The 21,103-nt window shown below is 43.0% G+C and overlaps 1 protein-coding gene across 1 annotated transcript in view; it reads left to right on the forward strand.

Annotated features, from left to right (window-relative positions):
• Positions 1-21,103, forward strand: part of TECPR1 (tectonin beta-propeller repeat containing 1) — a 163,510-nt gene that overhangs the window by 10,349 nt on the left and 132,058 nt on the right. The window contains exons 2-3 of the mRNA XM_082260923.1: positions 2,291-2,523; positions 12,267-12,449. Of these exons, the coding sequence (XP_082117049.1) occupies positions 2,299-2,523; positions 12,267-12,449 (408 nt within the window). The 5' untranslated portion in view covers positions 2,291-2,298. The remainder of the gene's footprint in view (positions 1-2,290; positions 2,524-12,266; positions 12,450-21,103) is intronic.

The raw sequence follows: 21,103 nt of genomic DNA on the forward strand, positions 1-21,103 counted from the left end.
ATTGTCATAGGGACAGAAAGTGAGGTGGAATCTTCGGAACAGGGGCATAGACAGCAAAACAAATGGTACAAGGGTGTTAACCCTTCCCAATGCTATCCAAAAAACTTAAAAATGATTCTTTTGTCTGAAGCTAAACTTAACAAATGTACCTGTTCTGACTTACAAATTCGACTTAAGAACAAACCTACAGTCCCTATCTTGTTTGTAACCCGGGGACCGCCTGTATATACTGTACAGTGCAAATGGTCATTTCCTATCTCCTCTCAACAAGATCTGGCACAGTGCAGTGTATCCTGCAAAACCTTGTTATTTTTCAGCAGAGATCATTTCTATTTATGGAACAATCTTCTGTATGAAAGATCACTCACAAGGCTGCCAAGCATTCTCTTATTTCTATATGTATCAAGGGGGATGGGTTTAATGGTGCTGTTACCCCTGAGGTTTACATAGTAGTTGAAGTTGAATAAAGACAATAGTCCATGCAGTTCAACCTGTGGAGGCGCGCATGGCCGTAATCATCTCTCATACCCTTTAATGTTCTGACCCTTGAGATGTACGTCTATGAGTCTTTTGAAAGTAACCATACGTCCCGCAGAAACCACCTCTTGTGGTAGAGAATTCCACAATCTTGTAGCCCTAAAGCCTCGTACACACGCAACGAATTTCTGCCGACCGGTCGTCCGTCTTTTGTCCAGAGTGGTGTCTGTTGGTCGGAATGTGCTCTAGACTGCACACGAATTTTCCCGTAGGACAGAATTCTATTTAAAAGTGATGTCATGTGTTGGATTGCTTTCTATGTGTTTTTTCATCTCTGAGCATGCCTAATCTTGCTCATAAGATTTTTTCCCGTCGAAATCTGTACTAATGATACGAAAATCAGACGTGTGTTGACGGACGACAAAAATTATATAGCCTGCACACCAGAATTTTTTCGGCCGAAAAGTCGGAGTCGGTTGTCGGAAGCACCATACTAACAAGCCAAAAATCGTCAGATCGGTTGTCGGACGAAATTTCCCGGCCGAATTTCTTATCATCTGTACGGGGCTTTACAGTAAAGAACCCCCTGCGTTGCCTGAGGTTAAAACGCTTCTCCTCTAATCGCATTGTATGTCCTCGAGTCCTCATGCAATCCTTGCGACTGAATAGCTTTTTTTCTATGCTGAAGGTTTGAGTGAATTATGGTTTTCAGATTTTTATTTGTTCCCAACAATGCTTGTTTGGGGGAGCAGGTTGGAGTCCGACAACCACCCCACCCTCCCTTCTTCTTTTTTTTTTTTTTTTTCAAATTCTTGCTGGACTGAAAAGGGGTGGAATCATGGTGATCCCTGTGTGACAGATTACAACATTAAACCTATGCTACCTTCTAAGAGGATCAATGAATTTCACTGGGAATACATGTGTAGTCCATCTTTGGTGAGATCATAGGATTACAAAATCTGGGCTACTTTATTTCCCACTTTGCACGGTATTCGCTGAAACATGAAAAATGATTCCCTCCCCCTTCCTCCAGTCTCCCTGTTCTCTTTCTCCCATCAGTGGGATCTGGTCGAAGGGTTGGTGAGAAGGAGCTCATTATTGACACCAATATATTATTCTTCACAGATCCTGATCGTTGTATCTGCCAGGACCCCACCATCTGATCTGCATGCAAGATCATATTAATATTAGCAATTTATTCACATTATTAAAATTTACTAAGCAATGAATATAAAATGCTGAAGGGTAAGGGCAACCAGGGCAGGTTGTGAAGTAACGATTGTGCGTGATTTGTTTGTCGTAATCTTTTTATTGTGGATATTGAACATTATACAATTAACAGCTTTAAGGAGGCTTGCCAAAAGTATATAAATATTATACTAGAACTAGCTGATATGAATTTTAATATCCAGATAGAAACAGCCTAGCAGTTAATTTGTATATAAAAGTTATGAAGAAAATGCTCCAGAGTGCTAGTTTTGCACCTGTAAGGCCTTGCGCACACTAGCGCTTTGGCCCTTGTGTGTCCAATCCTTGAATTTTGGAGGCACGGATACATTATCTAGTCCTGTTGCCTTTGTTCCATTAATTTGTCCGTGAGCACACACTTCCCGCAAATACTAGTACATCTTGGCAAAGCATCCAGTCGCCTATTTCCGCCTGTCCTAGATTTTGATAGGCTGCTGGCACCCGTGCCTCCCGGAAATTGCAGATATTTGATTCACACAAGTCCAAGCGCTAGTGTGCATGTGGCCTAAGTCAACCTGACGTTTGTTTGTTTATGTCCCACCTACTTTTGTGCTTTTTCTTTCAGGCATCAGAATGCCGAATACTGTGCTATGGGCGGTAGATGTTTGGGGCAAAGTATACACACTTTCTACAGATGGACAGCTGTGGGAACTATGTAAAGATGACCAACAGGAGTTCAAACGCCTGTCTGCTGTACAAGCATGTTGCTGGGGCATTGCCTCCAACCATCAGGTCTATGTATATGTGCACACCAGTGATCTTCCCATCCGATATCAAGAAGAGACTTATGAGAATCAGGTATGATGAAAGTATTTCTGTTTTGTTATTTTATTAACCACTTGCATACTGGGCACTTATAACCCCTTCCTGACCAGGCTAATTTTCAGCTTTCAGTGCTCTTACAATTTGAATGACAATTGCGTGGTAATGCAACACTGTACCCATATGACATTTTTATCATTTTTTTTTTTACACAAATAGAGCTTTCTTTTGGTGATATTTAATCAGCACTGGCTTTATTATTTTTTTGCTAAACCAAAAAAGACCGAAAATTTGAAAAAAAATACAAAACCTTTTTTTATATTTTGTTATAAATTTTTGCGAACAGGTAATTTTTGTCCTTCACTGATGGGCACTAATAGGCTGCTTTTATGGGCACTGATGAGGTGGCACTGATAGGTAGCACTGATGGGCACTGATAGGCGGCACTGATGGGCACTGGTAGGAGGCACTGATAAGTAGCACTTATAAGTGACACTGTTTATGAGGCACTGACTGGCAGCACTGGTGGGCACTGATTAGCAGCACTCGTGGGCACTAAGGGGACCTATGTCCCTCTAACAGACCCCGGTTAACAGCTTTCTTCTTCACGCTGGCACCGTGAGGAAAAAAAAAGCAGATAACCGGCTTCTGTTTACATCATGTGATTAGCTGTCAGTGGCTAACAGCTGATCACGTGGTAAAGGGCCGCTGTCATTGGCCCTTTACCCTGCTCTGTGTTCAGCCGAGTCCCATTGGCTCGGCGATCACAGAGCGCAAGAACTGGAGGACATCTATGAAGGCCCTCTAGGCATTTTAGGCCAACACTGTAGCCGTCTTTTGGCTATAACGCGGGCATCAAGTAGTTGAAATAGGACTGCCAGCTAATAGCAGTTACTACAAGATTATTCTGTATCTTATTAAAGATAAAAAAAATGTAATCAGTTATGCAAATTTAATAATTATGAAATCTGGTTACTGTTCTTAGGCCCATGTCATATAGGTGGTTCTGTTATCTAGAGAAAAATGTATTTATTTATTTTTTAACTTTAACATGTTGTCCTATGAAGGCCTTCTTGCTCAAATCTTTGATGTGTCGCTCCATTTTTGCCTCCTTGCTAGTGATGTTAGCCATGACATTTATGAGGCAAAAAAACTTCTCCTGTGCCCTTGATTTAGTCTCTATCACTTACTGTAAGACTAAGAATGGCTTGTAATCATTGGCTGCAAGCACTGATCAAATGCTGGTTTTCCAGCATGACCATTCAACAGAAGTTGGTCGTTGGACTTGTCTATTGAGCAGAAAGCAGTACACACAGACCAAGAGTCGGCTGGTTCAGCAGGAATCCTACTACTTTCATTCTTTGAATACCCTGCTTTAGATCAAGCTAGATTTATTTTAAAAGAGAACCTCAGATCCTTTTGTGAGTTAAAGGTGTAAACATGCTTTTTATGTTTCCTTTTTCTCAATCACTCAATTTCTAACATCCCCTTACTAGCTTGTTCTGTGTGCCAAGTGTGTCAGATGGTATGTTTTCCTATGGAACCTTTTGTCCTACAGACAGAACATGAGGAACAGCCAGTAGAAGGTGCACCTTCAACCGTATCCAAATTCAAAATTTCTTTTCCCTTTTGTTCATTGACTGACACAGCTCCTGATCTTCATAACCATTGGGTTATACTGCCCGCTACAGGAGTAGGACACTAGGAAAAAAAGAATCGATCGCATATGGCCTCGTCTCAGCGTGTGTCGTAGCATTCCTTCTGGCCGTTAGCCCCCCCATTTATATGGCAAGGGGTTCTGTCTAAAGCAGTGCCCACCTGGTTCCTGGTATGGTGATTTGCTGTCCCTCCTCTCCCCCTGTTTTTGGGGTGGACGTGGGCCCCTCCTTGGGACGGTTAGACGAAAACGCGCTGGTGGAAGCACTGATTGTATCTGTACATGAGACCTTGAAGATGGAGGACGCAGCTGCGACAGAGGCGCAGGTTCCCTTTGGCACTCACAAGCCACGAGTGGCAAAGGTGTTTCCTTTCCCTGCCTATTTTGAGAAACTTGTCGCTAAAGAGTGGGGACGACCAAAGCGTCCTCTTGAGGCCCCTAAGTGATTTTCTACGCATTACCCCTATGAGGAGTCCCTTATTAAGAAGTGGACTGTTTCACCGGTGGTGGGCCCTCCAGTTTCCAGATTGAACAAGGCAACCATAATTCCGGTTGAAGAGTCCCTGGCCTTTAGGGTTCCGGCTGACAGGAAGGTGGAGGCTGTGGCCACAATATGTACACTCTGGCTGGTTCTACACTGAGGCTGGTATTCACCATTGCCCTAGTGTCGCAAGCTCTGACCGAGTGGGCTAAGCTTTTACACCGTGACCTGGAGGGAGAACAGCTCCCCCCTGCCTTTGCTAAGCTGACAGACCAGCTGTTCCAGGGGATGCAGTTTTATCTATGATGCCTCATTGTATGCGGCTCCCCTAGTGGCTTGGCTCTTTGTTTTGGCAGTGGTCCTTCGGCATGTCTTCTGGCTCAAATGCTGGTCTGCGCACCAGACTTCTAAAAAAGCCTTAACTGATCTCCTCTTTAAAGGAGATCGCCTGTTTGGAGCTACCCTGGATGACATCATTAAAGGTCTCACAGAGGGGAAGAGTACCTTTCTTCTGCAGGCAAGGAACCTCGTCGTATTCATAAGAATTTTTTTGTCCCTCAGGATCGACTGACAAGGGCTTGTAGCTTTTCAGGGCCTCCTCTGGAGGATCCAAATGAACCTGGTCTGGCAAGCCCAGAGTGGGCTTCTCCAGACCTGCGGACAAAGTTCCTTCAGCATGAAGGTGTGCCCTCACCCGTATCTGGGTGGGGGAATGTCTGCTTTGATTCCTGGACCCATGGATTTCCCTAGTACAAAACAAGACTAAGTCATTCGGTCCGGCTACAGGATCGAGTTTCGCTCTTGTCCCCCGGCAAAGTTCTTTCCTTCCAAATTGCGCCTTTCCCCGGACCGCTTACAGGGTCTGTTTGCCGCAGTACAAGACCTGTTACTTCAAAGGGTGATTGTCCAGTTCCGGAACATTTTCAGGGTTTTTACTCAAACCTGTTTTACAGTTCCCAGGAAGAAAGGCTAGGTGTGTCCAATCCTAGACCTCAAGGCACTGAACTGCTTTTTGCGGGTGCAGAAGTTCAGAATAGAGCCCATTCACACGGGGTTGGCATCCCTGCGTCAGGGGGATTTTCTTGCCTCTATTGACATCAAGGATGCTTACCTTCACTTTCCAATATGTGCCGGTCACCAGCGCTTCCTCCGCTTTGCCGTGGGAGAGGAGCATTATCAGTTTGTGGCGTTACACTTTGGTCTTGCCTCTGCTGCTCAGGTCTTCACAAAAGTGTTAGCCCTGGTGCTAACTTTGTTACGCCAACGGGGGAATCGCCGTATGGGCTACTTGAATGACCTCCTTCTGCGAGCGGAGTCCCCTCCTGCTTTGGTGGACAACCTGGAAATCACCATACGAACTCTGTGGGAGTTTGGCTGCATTCTGAATTTTCAGAAGTCTGGTGTGGTTCCATCCACAAAGCTGGACTATCTGGGTCTGAGTCTGGACTCGGCCTTGGCCAGAGTGCTCCTTCCTCTGGACGTGGACGAACTCCAGAAATTGCAGGCTGCAATTTATCTCCTGCTGTCCAGCAGATGGTCATCTCTCTGGACTTGCATGCGGGTGCTGGGCCTGATGGTATCTACCTTTTTGAGGTGGTTCCGTTTGCACAGTTCCATACAAGGTCCCCGCAAAATGAGATTCTGACCAAATGGAACAAGACTCCGCAGTCTCTGGACAATCAGATCAGGTTGAGCTGGGGAACGAAGGAGTCCCTGATATGGTGGCTTTGTTTGGGAAAATCTTTCCTCCCCTTGCATTGGACAGTGATCACCAGGGATGCCACCCTTTCCAGCTGGGGAGGCATCCTCTGCAAACATTCTACTCAGGGGATCTGGATGCTGGAAGAGTCCAGACTTCCAATCAATGTATTTGAACTCCGAGTGATCAGACTGTGTCTGGACCATCCTTCAGGGATGTCCAGTGCGTATTCAGTCAGGCAATGCCACGGCCGTGGCTTATGTCAATCACCAGGGGGGCACAAGAAGTGTCCTGGTGGCTCTGGAGGTAGCCAGCATTCTAAGGTGGGCAGAACAGTTCGTTCCAGCCCTCTCTGCCGTACACATTCCCAGGGTGGAAACTTGGCAGGCGGATTACTTCAGTCGGCAGGCTTTGCACCAAGGGGAGTGGTTCCTTCATCCGGAGGTGTTTCAACAGTTGTGTTTCCGGCGGGGCATCCCCTAGGTGGATCTGTTGGCGTCTAGGTTCAACAGAAAGGTGCAGAGGTTTGTGACTCGGTCACAGGATTTTCTGGCAGATACCACAGACGCGCTAATGGCCCCATGGGGACAGTATGCACTGATTTATGCCTTCCCTCCTCTCAAGCTTCCACTACGACCTCTACTCAGGATCGAGGCAGGAAGGATTCCGGTCATCTTAGTGGCTTTGGACTGGCTTCGCCGGGCTTGGTACGTCGATCTAGTGCGGCTGTTCCCCGAAGTTCCTTGGAGACTTCCTCTCAGGGAGGATCTGTTGTGCCAAGGACCAATTCTCCATCCTGCTTTACAGTCGCTGGCTTTGATGGCTTTGCTGTTGTCATGCCAGATGCTGAAGGATAGAGGTTACTCTGAGTCTGTGATTCCTACAGTGTTAAAAGCTAGGAACTCTACTATCGTACGTGGAAGACGTACATTGCGTTGTGTGAGTCTCTTGGAGTTCATCCTCGCTCTTTCTTGGTGGCTCTGATCTTGACCCTTCTTCAACAGGGGGTTGAACAGAAATTGACCTTGAGTACCATCAAGGGCTAGGTGTTGGCTTTGGCGGTCTTCTTCCAACGACCCTTGGCCACACACTCCCTGGTATGTACCTTTCTTCAAGGTGACCGACATTTGGTTCCTCCAGTGCTGTCTCTGTTTCCGCCTTGGGACCTCAATTTGGTGCTTTCGGTCCTCCAGAAGCCTCCCTTTTAGAATCTTTGGGAGATTACCTTGCTTACGTTGTCTCTGATTTTCATTTAAATGATGACATTGTGTTGCCTTTCCTGTGTCCCAGGCCTAAACATCCGAAGGAAATTGTCTTGGATGCGGTCCGGGCAATTAGGATGTACTTGGCTGCTATGGAGTCTTTTAGGAAGTCAGACTCACTATTTCTGCTCACGGATGGACCTCGGACAGGACTGGCCGCTTCCTCTGTGACCATTTCCAGATGGATCAGACAGACGGTGGTCCAGGCCTATTCCATCAGGGGTCAGGTTCCTCCTTTCCCTGTCAAGGCACTTTTATTCGGGTGCAAAGCGGCCACCTGGTCGTTAGTGCACACTTTCACAAAGTTTTATAAGTGGATGTTATAGTATCTGCGGATGCTTTTTTTTGGACCTGATCCTCTTTGAGGGTGTATTGTTTTTTCAGGTGGGCTCCAGTTGTTTTGGTTTAGCCCCTGTTGCCTGATTGGCTACTGTTTAGCCTTGGGAATTTTTTTGCTTTTCCCACCCCTCATGTTTAACACTGCTTTGGGACGTCCCAATGGTTAAGAAAATCAGGAGCTGTAATCCGTCAATGGGATTTTTGATTTACCGTAAAATCCATTTCTCTGATGTTCATTGATGGCCATAGCACCCACCCCTCTGTGGAGTTGTAGTTCTTCTGACACTGCTTGTAACTAAACTGAGTACCTATAGCAGAGAGAGGGAGTATATCCACTGGGACTGCCCATAGGCATAGTCAGATCCTTTTCCTGCCTAGTATCCTACTCTTGTAGGGGACTGGGTGATCTTCATAACCCAGTGGTTATGAAGATCAGGAGCTGTGTCCGTCAATGAACATCACAGAAATGGAATTTACGGTAAGTCAAAAATCCCATTTTTTTTTTTTTTATTAGTTGTGGATAGAAAATTGAGGGGATAGAACCCCCGGTTAGTCTTTAGTACTGCCTGTGTTAGTGAAATTGACTCTGTGTCTGTTCTAGTGAAACTGGGTTTGAAAATAAGCAAACATTTAACATGTTGAGTTGTCATCAGAACAAAAATAAGGGGAAATCTTCCAATAGATGTCACTGAAACAAAGGTTCCTATCTAGGATGATACTTCCTTCACTTTAGAGAGATTTGTTCCCCCTTTGTGTTGTGTTTTTAGGAGAGGAAGTGAAGGGAAATCTTTCCATAGGGGCACGGATGGCAAAAAAAAGGTTTGACTTCTGTTTTGACGTAAGGTATTTTGCTCATATTGACTATGCTGAAACATGTAAGTGCTGCAAAACAATTCTTCATATGAATATGTTTTGTTTTTCTGTCACAAATAATGTCAGCATACCCATGAATGTTTGTCACCCAGAGGCTTGTCGTTTAACTTTAAAAGGTTCATGTTTAATATTTGTCATGCTTTCCAGTTTGGATAGTGTTCAGCCTAACTTAAGGAATCTGTGGGAATGGGACTGTGGGAGATCCCATTACTGCTTTTTTTTTTTTTTTCTTCTATTTCAACGTAAGAGGTGGTATCAAAAAGTTTTGAGACTAGTTCTGTAACGCCAACAGATGGCTGCATGCACAGTCACAAGTAGCACCGAGCTTCATAAGTCAGTGTGCTAAAAGACATTGTCCTGTGTACATCGGGAGCTGTGCAACTGGTGCTATTCCGACCATGTGCGTTACCACGTCTTCTATTGCATCATGGACAGCAAGTTAGAACAAAGAGCAAATGTGAAATTATGCGTGAAACAAACTGACATTTGACATGATTCGAGCAAGTTTAGAGTGATGCTGCAGTGAGTTGAAGATCCAGCTCAAAAGTCGTCAGTTTGACACCATTGCGGAGATCCAGCGCAAATAGCAGAAGGTGCTTGACGCGCTTCAAAAAGAAGACTTCTTGGACACATTCCAGAAGTGGCAGAATGGCTGGGAGCTCTGTATTACTGTACAAAGGGACTATTTTGAAGGTCATAGTGTGTAAACATAGATAAAGTACTTTCTTCTAAACAGAGGTAGTCTCTAAACTTTTTGATACCACCTCGTATTTATTATTATTGATTTGAGCATTTGGTACAGACCAATAGTCTGCATTGCAGGTACAGAGAAAATAAGTCATGGATCAACATTATGACAAACTGGTATCCAATAAATGCAATGTGGAATGTAAAAAACTGCACCAAGTAATAAACATAACCTAAAAGCGGCAACTCCTCTGTGAGATAGGCACAGTGAAAAGATAAACGGTTTCATATAGAGCTGTGCTAAATACACACATGTAAATAGTTTTAAACTAATAGACACAAAATCAATAAATATGTTGGTGGAAGTTGAAGCAGCACAGCTGACTGAGCCAGAGAGCCCTCAAGGACCATTCCAAAGTGGGGGTACTCTAATTCAAAAGGTGTGTTACTGACCAGATTACCAGGGAAAACAGAAAATAAAAAGCCTTAAAAAAGAAAACGAATGAAGCTACCACAGTATTGCATGCTTCTTGCACTCAAGCACAGTTAATTGGTTCCCTGTGCTGCTTCTCCTCCCACCAGTCTGAGCTCTGCAAGAAGCTGATACCAAGACATTCTGTTTGAGAGAGGATCCTTGCCTCTAGTGCTCCGTGAATGGTCTTGCCTACCATCCTTGCTGTGTCCATTTGTTGTGAATCCTGATGCGGTGTGTGATACCATCTACTAACAGCGCGAGTAAAGGCCTTAGTTGGATATTAGCTACAAGTGTGTTTGACACTCTGTCAGCTGGTAAGTGTGCAATTTATAAGGTGGAGGTCGCACTCTATTGGTGGTGATTGGATATCCAAAACACTGGAAGAATTTTGTTTTCAACATTTGTCACTTTTTTTTAATCATATTTTGTTTCAAAGATGATATAATAACCATTTGTGTTTATTTATAAGGGCAGATTATCCTCTTTTGGGACAATTTAACTATTGGGCCTTTGTTTTTGCAATGGTTCATATTTATTGAGTTTATTTCCTTTAGTTTAACACTATTCACATGTGTGTATTTAGCGCAGCTCTATATGCAACCGTTGTATCCAATAAACACTGTAGAACGATCAGTGAAGACGTGCCGTTGTTGCTAGAGCATATCCCAGACCAATGGGAAAAATAATCAATCAGTACTCACAGTTTTATATATCAAAAGTCACATCATCCATGTGGGACAAGTAGACCAAGACGGCCAACCAAGAAAGAAACCTCTTTAGGGTTGTGGATCATGCTGGACTGGAGTTGAGAGTCTGAGTAGGTGGGGGCAGGTTGGAAGAGTTCTCTCCTGATGATTACTTCCTTGACAGAAGGGTGTCGGTGAGCCTTTTGGAGGGCTTGGGCTGCTACCTCTGGGTACGGCCTTGAGGTAGTTTTTGCATATACTTGTAGGGGTGGCTAAAAGGAGCGCCCGATATCCAAGCAACCTCGCAAAATCAAACCGCAACTATTCCGATTTCGGTGTCACTGACACACCAATTTGGTATATATCCCCACACACCATTAGCATACAGCAACAGCCCTGAAACGCATTGGCTTGATCATTTGCTGCTACTTTTAATAAAACTATTACAAATTCACCTTTCACTTTGCTTCTCATTGGATATCGGGCGCTCCTTTTACCTACCCAACAAGAAAGAAGGAGTGGGGGAATGTAGAAAGAGAAAGTGGAAAAGATGGGAAGAGGGAACAGGAAAGAAAGTAAAGCCTGTACTAGAGGAGAGAGAGGAAAAGCAAGTGGAGGGAGGTTGACATGGGGGACCCCCCATGACAGAGGGTTAGTGGGACATGGTGCGAAAAGGGACACATTTTACGGAAAAAGCTGAGGGTGGCAATAGGCAAAGCAAAGAGTTCCAGACCTTGTCGAATTTCCTGTGGCTGTTGGTAATGGTGCTTGTCAAATGTGCAGGCTCCATGGCTGTCATTCTGACCATTCGCTTTTGAGGTCCTGTTCACACTGATCAGACTTTGCTGGCTGCATGTGGTTTCAAGATTAGTGATTTACTAAGGCCTCTTTCACACAGATCTGGTGCACTTCTGTAGCACAGGTGCAGTGCAGTGTACTTGCGGTTTTCGTGTGGGTTAGTTGTGCTTTGCCATAGACTTCTATTATGTCTTGTCATCTTGGTGCATTTTTATAAAGGGCACCAAAACTCCTGAATGCAGAACTGCAGGAGAAGTTCACTAGATCAGTGTGAAAGAGGCCTTAGTGAGTCACTGACCTTGAAACCACATGCAGCCAGCGAAGTCTGAACTCCAATCTTACTTGCTTGTTTCAGGTCAGAGACCATTGGTAGTAAAGCAAAAATAAGGATGTCAGCTCTGGAGCTTGCTTCTTTAAAAACCAAGTCAGTAATGATAGTTCCCAATCTGGTATACTGAAAGCTTTACTTTCATAAATGTAAGTGCTTCTTATCATGCTTTGATCTCTGAAAAGTAATGCAAATGCAGATTGCTCTTCAGAGAGCATTTGACGGGGGGTGAGGAGGCGTTTTATTGCCTCATCACCACCTGGTATAACCCCTTAAACCCTTCACTAGAGCACTAAAGCCACGTGAATTGCAAAGTGACAGGGGGTATAATTCCTGCCAAGTCATATGTACATTCCTTGCCTCTGCAACTAAAGGGGAGTGGTTGAGGGGTGGTAAAAAGGCAGCTCAACCATGGGGTTTTACAGCTCATTCACCACTAATGTGAACAAGCCCTAACAGTGATAAATTAACCATTTTTTCCTCCTTGCTTGTAGCGCTGGAATCCAGTGGATGGATTCTGTGAAAAGCATCTTCCCAGCGATCGCTGGCAGTGGAGTGATGTCACTGGTCTGAAACATCAACAACTGGACAGTTTCCAGCTCCCCTCACCACACTGGGAATGGGAGTCCGATTGGTATGTGGATGAGAATATAGGAGGGGAACCAACAGAGAAAGGGGTAAGTATCAATTATATGTGCACATGTTGAATTATAGAGCTGTACCCAAAACTGTTTGTCTTTTTTTTGTTTTTTTGAGTATATAAACTCAAAAATGGCGGTCACTCAGATCAGATCACAAAAAGTCTAATTTAAAATGTTTCAACATTTTAGGATAGTAGCACAGTTGATCCCTTTTGGAAAATGTTTCACTTTATCCATAGGTGTGGCAATGTTAATTTTATCAACTAAAAATTTTCGTCGACTAAATTAACACAATTTTAGTCTATTAAAATACAACTAAAACTAAAACAATTCAGATGACTAAAATACAACTAAAACTAAAATGGCATTTTAATCATAAGACTAAAATACTGAAAAAATAGGTACGCTAAACAAGAGTGCTAAAATGCATTACCATATTAACACATATACAAAAATCACAATGAGTTAACAGTGAAAATCGCATCAAAGTGTATAAGTGATCAAGGAACCAAAAGTGAACGTGGTCCAATCAAGAAATGAAAAAACCCAAAAAGGTGCAAAAACCAATGATAGTCCACAAAGTCCAAATGATATAATCTTCACCATACAGTGTAATATGAAAAAATTGTGAGAAATCAACTTCAAGTGATGTTTCCAGTGATATGAATAGTGATTCCCACCGCCGACAGGCTTTCCTCCTTACCAGAATAAATGAGGTAAGGTGCAGAGTAAAACTCAATGTAGCCAGTTGGAGAAGAGGAAAACTTCCACTCACTTCCACCCTGTGAGATGACACAATTGGCCTCTTACCAGATGGTGTATGTCAAAAACGCAGGAAAATTATCCTGAGTGGATGTCCCCCCTGCTGGTTGGATATCCGTAGTCACCTCCGCTAACCACGTACGTCCGCTTGCCAGTAGTGGAGAGGAGCTCTTTTATTTCCCAACTATGGAGCCTTGTACCTGCCTCTGGAAGGCTTATGAGGTCTCGGGAGGGTAGAGATGTGGAACAATGGCTTCTGTGGTATAGAGACCAGCTTCTATGGACCAGAGCCAGGGAATGTCCAGGATAGGACCCTAGACTTGTCCCCAAAAAAATCTTGGGGGGGGGAAGGGGGAAGGAGAGGGAAGTCCGGAGGGCTATCCAAATACAGTGTCGGCCATTTAAGCTTTTTCAATAAAACCTGCAAGGTGATTGGTTTTATGCAGTGCTGAACCAGATTCTGTGTTCACCAGTTTTATAAAATCTCCCCCTATGTCCCAAGTTGAAAGCCCAGATAATTTAGAGTTAGGGACCACACTTTTGCAGCAGTATCTTGATGTGTCAGTGGCTTTACATGCATTTTGTTTAATTAGGTTTTTTGCACTGACTATCTGGATAATTATATTGTTTTATTTGTATACACATATACTGTATTGTGTAGCTGTCACAATCTGGAGTCAGGCTCGAAGACCAATAGCTATAGCAGCTTACACAGGAACCAGCTGGATAGGGACACAGGCAGGTCACACTGGCAGATGACGCAGGCTCACCTGAGGTGCGGAATCTAAGTACTAACCGGTGTTCACCAGCGCTCCTGATGGTGGAGATGGATTTTGCTGCGTGTTAGTACCAGGTCGCGGTCCTCAGGATCGCCCCACCAGGAGGTGAGCAAGCCAGGGTCCAGTAGCAGATATAGCAGGTCAGGATCAAGCAGAAGCGTAGTCTAGGAATAGCCAAAGGTCGGTAACAAGTAGTTGCAGGTCGGGATTAGGCAAAAGCGTAGTCGAGGAACAAGCCAAGTGTCGATAACGGACGGTAGCAAAGATACGGACGGCAGCAGGAGAGACAAGCGAGATATCGGCTGTTTAAGGCACAATATTCTGGCATCCAGGAAGTGCAAAGACATGGCTTATAACAGGAAGTTCATGGGAGGAACAAAGGGTTCAAGGTTCAAGGCAATAAAGATTCACAGCAGGATCATTCAAGGATTTGTCCAAGGAGCTGTCCAGCATTCCAGGTGGCTTAGCAAGTAGAGTCATTGGCAGACACACTGGAGGTCCCGGGTTCAAGTCCGGGTCCTGACAGCAGCTCTGATACAACCCAAAACATTAAAAACACATAAAAACTTCCATAGTACAAATCCTTATACACACCATGTAATTGAAATGGACACTGCCCCTAATACGCATGAGAAGGCTGTAAATTATATAGTCAATTCAGTGTGCTGAAACAAGTCATCCTCCACAAATAGTGCAAACTCTGTCATTATAAATTAATTTCTACAGAATATATATTGTCATCTAGGTTTTAAGTATTCTCACCTACATACAGTATATTAACACTGATATCACCTTTTGGGCTGGCACTTGTTTTGGACCTTTTTAGTGCAAATTCACTTGGGTGGAGCAGTTTGTTAAATGTTTTTGTACTATCTCCGAACTGCGTGCAGGAAGTCAATATACATTGGGTAAAGAAACGATCACCCCCCCCCCCCCTTTAAAATATTCACGCTTTGTTACTTTGCAGCCTGAAATAAACTCAGACACAGATTTTGTTTTATCCAGCTGTATTTACTCGGTGCAACTTATAACATCCAAGTGAAAGATGTAACATCAACATATCAGTTAAAAAATTCAAAAACAGAATCACTGGAGTTGGAAAAAGGATCACCCCCCTCTAGAAAATGACGTGTAAACTCAATTTGGTGTAGCTAATCGCCTTCTTAATGGCACCCAAAGCCATTTGACTTTCAACTGTGATCTGCTGTGGTCATTTTGATTAGCTCAGCATGAAAAAGAGCTTTCCTGGAGCTTTTCAGTCCTTGGAAGTTCAACTGAAGCAAACAATCAACTATGAGTGGCAAGGCACTGTCAAAAGATCTCCGGAATAAAGATGTGGACAGACACAAGCCAGGAGATCTAAAAAAAATTCAAAGGCTTTATTAATGCCTATAAGCACAGTGAAGTATGTTATAAGGAATCGGAAGGTATTTGGTGCAACACCGACCCTTCCTGAATCAGGACGTCACTCCAAACTGGATGAAAGAGCCAGGAGGAAACTGATCAGAGACGCTTCCAAGAGGCCTACAGTAACTCTGAAGCAGTTACAAGAATTTATGACAAATAGTTGTCATTGTGTGCATGTGACCACAATATCACAAGTTCTCCACAAATGTGGCTTGTATGGGAGGGTTGCAAGAAAAAAGCCACTCCTCCAAAAAAGGCCACATGTGGTCACGACTGAGCTTTGCCAAAATGCACCTTGAAGATTATGAGGCCAAATGGAAAAAAGTGTTTTGGTCAGATAAGACTAAAATGGAATTATTTGGCCTCAACACTAAACAATCTGTCCGGCCGAAATCCAAATCCGCTTACCATCCAAGCTACCCACACCTGAGATGGCAGCGCTGGACAAGAAATTTTCAAGGTAAGTATTTCTTCTAAAAGGTAAGTGAAACAGGACAGTTCAGAGGCTATCGTTGCTGAAATGCACTACCCCTGACTGTCTCGGGGGTATTTTTATCTAAAAAAAGTTTTTGAGGCTGAAACTCCGCTTTAAACCCAATTGAAAAACTGTGGAATGACTTGAAGATTGCAGTCCGCAAATGGTCACCATCAAATTTAACTGAACTTGAGAAGGCAAATGTTGCAAAGTCTACATGTGCACACTAAAGGCTGTAATTCAAGCAAAATATGGTTCAAAAAATACTGACACAAGGGGGTAATCTTTCTTTCAACTCAGTGATTCTAATTTTTTTTTTTTCATGTTTTTTTTCTGACCTGCTGGATTTTTATCTTTCATTTGGATGTCATAAGTTGCACTGAGTAAATACAGCTGGATAAAACAAAAATGGTGTCTGTCTTTATTTCAGGCTGCAAAGCAACAAAATGTGATTATTTTAAAGAGGGGGGGTATAATTCTATACCCGCTGTAAGTGAATTGATAAGCATCGGCTGTATGGACTCTCCCGCGCAGCTGAGTAACCCACACAGCTGAGTGTGACAGAAACTAATAGGTACCCAGTGATAGGCGCACGGCCCCCAATCCAGAGCCTCTGTGTCCAGGTCCATGCACCCTTCCCTGCATACCTGTCACACTGCTGTGTGGGTGAATCCATACATCTAATGCATATCAATTCATTTATATGTGCGGCCTGCATGCAGCTTGGTGCTAGTATAAAAAAATAAATAGATTTATAGCTCTTCACTCTGTATGGGGTTGTACGCCTATGTGACTGAGCCCTTAATCAAATATAAATTCACAAGCACTTTAGTTAGCACCTCTAGAGTCAGCTATGGTCTACAAACATTTCTCCAAGTCTTCCCTCGAGTATACATAATAAACAATGTGCATAGCATAACTACATTGGTAAAAACATTCTTAAAAAGATTAAAAGAACATTACTAACATGCTCTTGTGCGCAAAACATCAGTTTGCGGAAATTCCTAACAGACTTGTTTCTCTGTATGCCTTCCTTGCTGAGCTGATGCAATTCTCATAAAAACTGACACCTTATTTACACAAATAAATACAAAGTCTTAGTTTAAACCTTTTGGTGGTATTGGATCTAATCTTTGGATCCACGGGACCTCTCTCCATTTGAGCATTAAGCACTCGTTCACACCAGTGCCATTTGTCACGCGATTTGACAGTTCCAAATCACATGACAAATCACACCTCATTGTTGGCAATGGAACCGATTCAGATTGCGGCAACTCTAAAAAAGGTTCCTGCACTACTATTTTCTGACGTGCGTTCCACAAGGTGACGTCACGGGAGCGAGTGGAACGCACGCCAGTTTTACCGCTCTCCGCTCCGATCGTGTACTGTCACAGAAACTACCCCATGCACTGTTTTTATCTGTATTTGCCAATGGATAGGATATAAAACTAATACTTTTACGTACTACATCATCTGGAGTTTTTTTTCTCTTTACTCTGGCCTCCACCTGATGCGGGGAGAGGGAAAGGAGGGACCTGTCACTACCTAAGGAACGGAGTGTCCATACCATAGAGCAGGGGTAGGGAACCTTGGCTCTCCAGCTGTGCTGAAACTACAAATCCCATGAGGCACTGCAAAACTCTGACAGCCACAGGCATGCCTTCCTAAGGTAGAGGCATGATGGGATTTGTAGTTTCAGCACAGCTGGAGAGCCAAGGTTTCCTACCCCTGCCATAGAGGGTACCTGCCCTGGCGGCCAATCAAGCATTACTGGTCTTAATGCTTTATGGCATATAAGACCTACAACATCTGGTAAGTTACCCATCTTTACCTATACCACGGTGGAGAGGAATTTATGCCACCCAAATGTCACAAGATTGACTGGATACATTTACACTGAGCACCTGCACTTTGAACCGCATTGGATGAGCGTTTTGCACAAAGAACATTTCCTTTGAACTGTGATCACTACAGTTACTTTTATGTTTATATAATTATGGACTTGATAAAGCACTATTAAGACACCTGCACATACTTATTGGTCATTTTATGCACTTTATACAAATGGTTTATTATATGCACTTTATTTGCAATATTGATCATATGCACCTTTATGAATTGTCCTTTTATTGCATATTAGCAATTTTTGATGCATCATTTTTTGTGAATAGATATCACATTTGCACGGCAATATTTGATGCACTATTATTTATTTGAATCATTGGAATTTTTTATGGTCACCCATGCACAATTTAAGCAAGCGCTGTAGGTAGCCCCGATTTCCCTAGAGGCTATCATCGTATCTGGTTATTTGACTTTCATATAGAATATCTGTAGTGTGTGATGTGCTTTTTCAGTGGTTTTGCCTACATACAGTAAAGAAAGCCACATGGGCATTTGATGATATAAATTAGGTAATCAGTTTGACAAGTCTAGTATCCATTAACGATCATCTGGTATCCTTTATGCAGATGATTAAATGACTTTACTTTGATCATATTCATGCTATGAATGCAATTCAAACAGAGGAAATATCCCATATATTTACTGCTAAAAAAAATGTTTTCTCTCTGGCTTTTTTGTGAAATGATCTGCTCTGGTGACCTCTTCAGTGTGATTGTATAGTTATATATTGAAACTAGTTTGTAAATGATGCCAGTGTTTTTTTTTTTTTTTTTTTTTTTTTTTATTATGACCCGATCTGAAAAGAATGTTATTGTGATACAAATTGAATCCATATTTGTATTACTTCTGTATTCCTATTTAATCCTTCTTCTTTTTTTTAATCTTAGTTTATTCCCTAACAACAGTTTCTGAGTAACGCTTAGCTATCAGTTTGTGTTCCATCCCTCTAAAATGTGATTATCCCTATCTATTGTTTTCATTTTAGGTTTGAATACACCTGAAAGCTTTAAAACTCCTAAAAAAAAAGAAATTAGTTCTGATATGGTGGTTTAATGTATATATTACCCACTATATCAGGGGTGTAAAACACATCCAGCTGTATCAGCGTTATGGTTGCCCACAGTTGTGTCTATAAGACTACATGCCCTGTGCAACCCCCCCCCCCCCCCCCCGAGGGGGTACTGTGACTGCAGAGAGAGGCGCAGGATATGTAGGAGTTCTGTCCTCCTCTCTGCTGCCGACTACTGAGACGGGGCAGAGACCAGCTTCTCCTTGGCTGCATGGACAAGCACAGGATCTAGTGGAGGAGTTCTGTCGTCCTCTTTGCTGCCAACTGCAAGATGGAGGTAGACATGAAAGGGGTGCCACAACTGCAGGAGAGGTACAAGGGGCTACAGGATTCGGCCCTTGAATTTGACACAGGTGCTCTATATGATCTCTCTTGATTTAAATGCAGGTATGCAAAAAAACGAACTGATTTATGAGTTGCAATTCGATTAAACCGCAAACTGGGGCACGCTGTGTATACCTATGTATACAATTCCTCTAGACCCACGTTACCACACTATATGGAAAAAAATATTGTCTGTAATTTTTTTTTACAACAAAACCGTTATGGGTTCTGAGTATCATAAAATTTTAATAGTTGAAAAGGAAAATGTAAAAATTATTTCAAGAACCATTTTCAGCAAATTCCTCAGAAATGTAACTTCAGAATGGGGAAATCGTTCAGAACTTCTAGTAGTGGTTTATATTGCTATAGGCCTTATATGTGATGTTTGGATGTGACCAGGCTTGCAGTGTCCCAAGTAACAAGTGTAGATTCGGGAGAAATCACCAAATCTTTTTTTTTTTTTTGTCAAAAAATCTGTAGTGTACCTGATGTGTGTTAACATAATGTATACGTTTTTGTTTAAAGGGGAACAAAGTAAATGCACACTTGATGGTGTGGACTTTCCTGTGGAAGAAATGGGAGTAGTAATGTAGTAATGGGGAAGAAATGTAGTCCACAACATCTCATCTGTACGTTTTGAGTACTACTGAATTAACTGTTTGGTCTGGGCTTTTGCCTGACCTCAAATTTCAAACATGTAGCATTCGCTTCAAACCCATGATAGCGGCAAGCCTGATTTTCCTTCCCTATCCCACATAACAAAGGGTGATGAATGCGGAGTATCCCATATCTTATATCTTTCGAGAAGAAACTCCAGCAGACTGCCAGTGTCCGCTTGTGTGATTTGGGATACTATCAAAATGATCTGTCAGCCTAGAATCTCATGCGGTATTGATTGTTGGATGGGAACCTGGGTCAGGTATAAACAGTCCTGATTCTATTCTATTAAAAATACTAGCTCCTAAAAATAAAAAAAAAAAAAAACAATCTCCTCGTATTGGTGCCAGTTTACGCAATAATATATATATATATATATATATATATATATATATATATATATATATATATATATATATATTGTGTGTGTGTATATATAATATACAGTGGGTACGGAAAGTATTCAGACCCCCTTAAATTTTTCACTCTTTGTTATATTGCAGCCATTTGCTAAAATCATTTAAGTTCATTCTTCTTCCTCATGAATGTACACATAGCACCCCATACTGACAGAAAAACACACAATTGTTGACATTGTTGCAGATTTATTAAAAAAGAAAAACTGAAATATCACATGGTCCTAAGTATTCAGACCCTTTGCTCAGTATTTAGTAGAAGCCCCCTTTTGATCTAATACAGCCAGGAGTCTTTTTGGGAAAGATGCAACAAGTCTTTCACACCTGGATTTGGGGATCCTCGCCATGGTCGACCAAAGAAGTTAAGTGCACGTGCTCAGCGTCATATCCAGAGGTTGTCTTTGGGAAATAGATGTATGAGTGCTTCCAGCATTGCTGCAGAGGTTGAAGGGGTGGGGGGCCTGTCAGTGCTCAGACCATACCACTTTTATCAACTTCATGGGAGATCTTAGTGCTTTCCCTGCGGGTCTCCTGATGCGCTACAGTACAGCGCACCTCTCCATTTGGGACTCCTTCCCTCCGCCACACACCGTGGTGAAACTAAGGGGGGAATGCTGCTACAGTGCCCCTCTTCATCAGGGACTCATGCCCCTTCAGCAGGGGTGCCCAACCTTTTGAGGAGTGAGGGCCACTTTAGCGACTTGGTAACTGGTCGCGTGCCACAATGAGTGGAGCAGGCAGATGACAGGTATGTATCCATGTAGCATATGCAGAGCAGACATGGACACAGCCGCTCTACTCTATGGGCCCTCCGATCTGCCCAGACAGAAGGGGGCGGATCCCCTTCTGTTTTTTTAAGTAGATCGGATTGTAGATAGGTGGCTGTAAATAGGCAC

The sequence above is a fragment of the Pelophylax lessonae genome (assembly GCF_965119305.1).
Source record: "Pelophylax lessonae genome assembly, chromosome: 6".
Lineage (NCBI taxonomy): Eukaryota > Metazoa > Chordata > Amphibia > Anura > Ranidae > Pelophylax > Pelophylax lessonae.